At 37.8% G+C, this 7,131-nt stretch overlaps 1 protein-coding gene across 1 annotated transcript; it reads right to left on the bottom strand.

Moving 5' to 3' along the window:
- LOC138515952 (uncharacterized) lies at positions 1-4,280 on the bottom strand. Its single transcript, XM_069630725.1, has 2 exons — positions 370-4,280; positions 1-269 (listed from the first exon to the last, which is right to left on the bottom strand). Exon 1 carries the CDS (start codon positions 3,360-3,362, stop codon positions 1,254-1,256), a length of 2,109 nt encoding a protein of 702 aa, XP_069486826.1. The 5' UTR covers positions 3,363-4,280; the 3' UTR covers positions 1-269; positions 370-1,253.
- Positions 4,281-7,131: the final 2,851 nt, after the last annotated feature.

The raw sequence follows: 7,131 nt of genomic DNA, 5'->3' as shown, positions 1-7,131 counted from the left end.
AGAGGTGCCTCAGTATGTGGGAATTCTGTCATACGAATAGCAAAACTGAACAGGAATGAAGTCCTGATTAGTATAATATACCTAGCAATCTGATATGAAGTAATGGAAACATAATATGGTGTTAAATCAAGGCAAAAAATGTAAAGAATTACCGTGGTAAGAATGTGCAAATGGCATAATTCTCAAAGCTGATGTGCAACTGATGTCAAGATTGTGTGGCCGGTCAACAGCTGAAGAATCCGGCAGTAATAGGTCAGTTAGAGTATCAACTAAAGAAAGTGTAAGGAAAACAGAAAAAAAAGAATCATGAGACTAAGGAACTATTTCCCTGGTCCCTAGATGGATAAATGCACATGCATTCACGCTTACCTGGAGCATAGGGGAGCAATCCTGAACAGAGTCTGTTCAGCCGAGTGGCTTGTTGTTCACAAACCATGGAGACTACATGTGACCATGGAGATAAATAGAGGACTGAAGTAATAGGTAAAGAAAAAAGACTAAGAAGTAAATGGGCCTCAAGGTCGGCCATCTTGGAACGAGGTTATATTGTAATGAAGGTGTAGATCTCTAGGCATTCAATGACAAGAAGTAACTTAAATCGGGAAGCGTAAAGGTGCGTAACTAAATAAATTAAAAGGAAAAAATTCATACAGTACAGAAACCTATTGTGCGATGTAAATCGGACATTACAAATACTAGTCCGCACATCGTAGAACGGGGAGAGGAAAGTTGAGAAAAATAGTGTACCATGTGAAATAGAGTCGAAATTAGCAATGACAAAGGGTCTTAAATCGAACGAAACGCTCGGATCTTAAAAGGGAAAAAAATAGCACGGAAAAAATGAATATAATGTTCAGATTATCTGGCTAAGGTCATTTAATGACCATGTCTAACCTATCAGTTCAAAATAGGTGAATCACATGGATTCACATTATGCAGGAAGAGGGAAAAAAAAACCTTAAATCTCTCTCTCATTGCATGGACAACCTAGTGCAATATAGCAATCTCAATGGGGTAAATGCATTTATTTTACAAAAGATCAAAATTAAATGTGATAAGTATAACAGAATGACAAAAAATGAAGATTAAGAATAAGAACAATTTTTACACTGTGTTTACAGGCAATTATTTTTATGGCAACCATCTACTAGTCTCAACAAAGTAGTGCCTTAGATCACAGTCAGACACAGGAATAGCAATGTGACTCTCAATCTTATGTTGAAAATCAATCATTCCTTATTGTCAAATTCAAATCACAGAAAACAGTTCAATGTGAAATCTTCATTTAGACCCCAGGGCTGTAAAGAGCTTAACTTATCAATCCAATAAGCTTCTCTTTGTAGTAAGAGTGACTGATAGTCACCTCCTCTTGTAGGTCGTTTAACAACTTCTAGCACCTGGTATTTTAGTTGGGCAATTGTATGTTTTTGCATGTTGAAGTGACGAGCTACCGGTGAGTATTGATTATTACATCTTATGTTCGACTTGTGTTCAGACAGTCTTGATTTAACAGGTCTTTTGGTTTGTCCTACATACACTTTGCCACAAGGGCACTTCAACATATATATGACACCTGATGTCAGACACGTAGAATAGTCTCTTAATTTGATTTTTTGACCATTCCTGGGGTGAGTCACTACATTACCTTTGATTGTGTTATTACAGTGTATACATCCTAAGCAGGGGAAGGTGCCTAGTTTTTTGGTAGCTAGGAAAAGTTGTTTCTCCTTTGGTACTCTTTCAGCTTTCACCAGCTTGTCTCTTATATTTTTACCCCTTTTAAAACACATCATTGGTGGTGTGGGGAACAATTCCAATAGAGTTTGATCATTATGAAGAATATTCCAATGTTTCTTTATACTTTTTGTGATCTGAAAACTCTGTCTTGAGAATTTTGATATGTATAAAAGTGGGGTGTCTTTAACCTCCGATTTAGGTTTCAGTAAATCTGTACGGGGGATCTCTGAAGCTCTGTCTTTGGCAATTTCCAAAATTTCTGGTGGATAGCCTCTGTTCTGAAATTTACTAACAAGATTTGTGCATTCCTTATCCAGAACTTCTGGGTCAGAAATTATTCTTTTCAGACGTAATATTTGACTATATGGTAGACTTTGGAGCATCGCCCTCGGGTGGAAGCTGGAATAGTGAAGCAGATTGTTTACATCAGTCGGTTTGTGATATATAGACGTAGCTATCTTATTGTTAACAATGCTTAAGTTAACGTCAAGAAAATGTAAATAAGGGTTACCAATCTCAATAGTAAATTTAATCCTAGGATGCACTAAATTGAGGTATTCAAAAAACTGGTCCAAGTCATCTCGTGTGCCACACCAAATGCAGAAAATGTCATCAATAAACCTCTTCCAGGTTAAAATGTATGCTGCCCATGTGGGATGTTCCAGTACATGCTGACTTTCGAACTGAAACATAAAAGTATTAGCGTACACGGGCGCCATCGATGATCCCATCGAGGTACCCGATGTTTGTAAAAAGTATTTGCCCTGATGTCTAAAATAGCTATTGTAGAGGATTAAGTTTAGTAGCTCCAGAATGAATTGAGGATTACCTTTCACACCTGAATTGTTAAGTAACAACCATTCAACAGAATCTATACCTTCACTATGGGGTATTGAGGTATATAAGCTACATACGTCCAGGCTGAATAGTATGCAGTCTTCACTGATAGCTGAAAAATCTTTAAGTCCATTAAGGAAGTCTGTTGTATCCTTTAGGTATGTGGATGATGCCTGTATAAGCGGTTGTAGTAATCTGTCAATGTAGACTGCCAGTGGGTCGAAGATACTTTCTGTCCCAGCAACAATCGGTCTGAGGGGTGGGTTTTGTTTATCTTTGTGAATCTTAGGGAGCCCATAAAAGACTGGTGTAATCGGATGGGAATTAGTGAGATATTGATGTGTTTTATCATTAATCCATTCGTTTTCTTTGGCTTTTAACAGAGTATTGTTAATTAGTTCTCTGATTTCTGGTAGCGGGTCCCTATCTAGTATGGCATAGGTGTCTGTATCGCTAAGGAGTTCAATGCATCTTTTGACATAAAAGGATGTATCCATGATTACGATTGCTCCCCCTTTGTCAGCCGGTTTAATCGTAATGTCTTCACTTTTCGCCAATTTATCTATTAGATCTAGTTGGCGGTTTTTGATATTAATGGGTGTTTTTCTTCTATAGTCAATTCTGCTTAAATCTTGTAGGACACTCTTCTCAAATAAATTCAAAATTGAATTTTGTACCTGTGGGTCAAATGTACTCTTGGGACGTATTACCAGTAAATCACTTTCTGGTAGTCTAGATTCCTTTTCAGGTTGCGAGTCAAAGAAAATTTTAAGTCTTAATTTTCGCATCAATCTGTGTAGACAGATTTTTTCTTGAAATAATGAAGTATTACACGTAGGAACAAACGATAATCCTTTGTTCAAAATGTTAAGTTGTTCTATTGAAAGAATCTTGCTGGAGATATTCACCACTAGATTATTGTCCTTTATTTGTTTCTCTTTTTTGTTTGTGGCTTTCTTCCCTCTCCGGGTCTTTCTCTTATGCCTAAAAAAGCCCCCGTTGATGTATAAGGTTCAGCGTCTTTATTAGTTGGAGATGTGGATACCCCTGGTCTATTGGTGTCTTCTGTTTGTTCACGTTCACTAGTGCGGTCTGTGGAAGGCCTCTGGATGGGTTCACCAACACTGCTGTCGCTACTGTTACCTGAGTTTGCGAAGTTAGAGTCTTGTTGGTTATTACGATTAAAATTTCGCTGTCGGTAATATTCTTGCCAATTGTATACTATATCATTGAGATAGTCAAAGGTGTCTCTTTTAAATTTTCTCAATTTCCTCTGTTCAATTTCAGTCTTATAGTTTGCCAATTTCAGGTTGATATCCTCTAGTATCTCAGAGAGATCTTTTGCCGATTTAAATTTAGATATTTGGTCTTGGAGAGTTTTAATTTCAGAATCAATAGTTACAAGGGATTTTGACAGCTCCTCAATGGTTAGTAGTATAAGGTCCAAAGAACACTTATTCAAGATCTGGTCCCATTTTTGTACAAATATCTTATTTTCACTACAAAGTGTTGGTCTTAGGTAAACCCTCAGACCTCTAGGAATTTTCTTAGCTTTATAATATTCCACTAGTGTGCTAGCATGTAATTTTTGGGAGATCTCACGTCTAATGAGTTTTTCTAGTTTCTGAATAGTTTTTTCGGGGTTGTCTTCACTTTGTAAAGTTTTTTCAGTATCTTTGATGAGACCTAAGATACGGGTTGCTTCTTCTGCACTGAAAGCTAGTGTTATGGCGTGCTTGTCGGTTAGCTCATTTAACCTTGAGAAGGACATTCTAAAGTTAAGTAGTTAGTTGAGTTAAATGTGGGTGCACCCTATGGTTTGTGCCACACTAGATGACTAGTGAACAAAATAGCGAAGGGTTTAGATAGAAGTGCACACCTATAGTAAGTAAGATTAGTAAAGAGATTCGAGGATTATGTTGTATAAACTTTTAGGTGCGGGGGGGAAAACTGAGGTCATGGCACAAGACCCCGACAATAAACAGTAAACAGAAAGAGGATTCAACTTAGGAACCCTCCCGTCCCCTGCACACTTTCAAATGTTTGGATTAATCCAATACAGTTGTTTAAACTGCGTTATATGCATTGTACATACATTTGTTTCTAACACATATGGTCAGACACAGGAGTGTGAGATAAAAAAATATATATCTTTATAGTCAGGCTGTATTATTTTCAGCAAGAATTATAGTTCAGACAAAGATTATTTACAGTGCATAGAAACAATATCGATAGATAAAGCTCAAATTGAAGAAAAATGGAGTCCAAATTGATTAGCGACGCGTTTCGAGGAAGTTCTCCTCTTCTTCATAAGGCCACACTTGGACTCTTAATGTAAAAGGAAAGCATAAATTCAGTAAAGAAAATTTTGTAAGCACAATGCATAGACTGTTCATGTCATATTAAATGTATACAGTTAAAAAATAAATGGCATTAATTGTATTTAGAGCATTCATCTGTCCCTAAAAAATAGGGAATTGAAACAATATAACATGTTCTAATATGCATTGTAATTCATGCAACATTATTAGATTAACTAGGTTGCCCCTGCTCGAGAGAGGGGCTGAAGGTCTACTGAAGCATCTTTTCCTGCAAAATTAACTGTATAACGTCCATCATACTGTAATTTAGTGGAGTACTACCTCTAATGGGATCTATCACGTGGATGGTGAAACATAAGCTAAAGAAAATTTAAATATGTAGGTAAAACAACACACAGATAGTTCTTAGGCTATATCAATCTAATATGGAAGAAATACAAAAATCGTTACCTCTGTGAGTAGAAAGTGCCGGAAACAGAGAACCGGACGGAGCGGTGAAAATAAATAGACAGTCTTCGTACATCAGTTAGTTCCTTAAAACATGGCTAATTCCCAAAAAGATACCAGAAATCTAAAGAAAACAAAGCCTGATCAATGCCAAGCTCAATGTTCAAACGTAACAGTTATAGGTGTGAGATAAAAAAATTGAGTAACATACCTAACCAAAATATGGAGGGCGGAAAATAATCAATACAGCGGCCCACATAAGGATGTAGAACTTAAGAATCCCGCCGTCGCTACAGAGGTGCCTCAGTATGTGGGAATTCTGTCATACGAATAGCAAAACTGAACAGGAATGAAGTCCTGATTAGTATAATATACCTAGCAATCTGATATGAAGTAATGGAAACATAATATGGTGTTAAATCAAGGCAAAAAATGTAAAGAATTACCGTGGTAAGAATGTGCAAATGGCATAATTCTCAAAGCTGATGTGCAACTGATGTCAAGATTGTGTGGCCGGTCAACAGCTGAAGAATCCGGCAGTAATAGGTCAGTTAGAGTATCAACTAAAGAAAGTGTAAGGAAAACAGAAAAAAAAGAATCATGAGACTAAGGAACTATTTCCCTGGTCCCTAGATGGATAAATGCACATGCATTCACGCTTACCTGGAGCATAGGGGAGCAATCCTGAACAGAGTCTGTTCAGCCGAGTGGCTTGTTGTTCACAAACCATGGAGACTACATGTGACCATGGAGATAAATAGAGGACTGAAGTAATAGGTAAAGAAAAAAGACTAAGAAGTAAATGGGCCTCAAGGTCGGCCATCTTGGAACGAGGTTATATTGTAATGAAGGTGTAGATCTCTAGGCATTCAATGACAAGAAGTAACTTAAATCGGGAAGCGTAAAGGTGCGTAACTAAATAAATTAAAAGGAAAAAATTCATACAGTACAGAAACCTATTGTGCGATGTAAATCGGACATTACAAATACTAGTCCGCACATCGTAGAACGGGGAGAGGAAAGTTGAGAAAAATAGTGTACCATGTTATTCACCCTAGCGACTGTGATTTCCTGTGTGTCCCATGATTCACCAGGACCCTCATCCCATGACCTACCAAGGTCGTCGAGTTGTCCATTTCATTAGAAGGTCTGAACGACGAAGAAGACCATCTACCAATTTATTCTTTGTGCCTTCCTAATCCTTTTCACCCACTATGTCGGGTCAGGTGATAAGCACTGGCAAAACAGTAAAGAAAGGTAGGCTCAGTGCTGATACAGTGCTGATACAGATGTAGGAGGGGTTGATTCTTATCTAACTGATACAGCCTGAGTATCAAATAACATGTGATACAAGCACATGACCAAGGTAGGCAAATAAACCAATGGAGAGAGCTGCTACATCTGGTCCCTAATCCCCTGTGCCATGAGTGTTTCCAGAACGTTTGGGGGCAACTGAAATAATGGCAACAAGAGCACAGTGCCTCAGGTACCTATCAATGTGTACCACAAGAGGAAGGTTCCAAGGGAAGACGACAACCTTAAGGTGGATGTCTAAGACAACTTTCCCCTATGAAGGTAGTTATATAAAGACCCTAGATATGATGAATGATTACTGGAAAAAGGATCAAGCCATAGAATACATAACTGATGGCCCACAAAAAGGAGAAAGAAGAGCAATAACATTAAAGGGGTTACCCTGTCCCAAGAGAGGACCAGCAGAAATAGAGGGAGAACCAGGATGCTGGAAAAGATCACAGATACTGGTGTATGGTCAAGTATACACAGCCAA

This window comes from Ambystoma mexicanum, chromosome 6q (assembly GCF_040938575.1).
Source record: "Ambystoma mexicanum isolate Mex_15411 chromosome 6q, UKY_AmexF1_1, whole genome shotgun sequence".
NCBI lineage: Eukaryota > Metazoa > Chordata > Amphibia > Caudata > Ambystomatidae > Ambystoma > Ambystoma mexicanum.
This window is presented reverse-complemented; position numbering and strand designations above follow the sequence as displayed.

What these genes read in the sequence shown, in the direction of transcription:
- LOC138515952 (XM_069630725.1), bottom strand. Translation starts at nt 3,362, where the DNA reads ATGCGAAAATTAAGACTTAAAATTTTCTTTGACTCGCAACCTGAAAAG.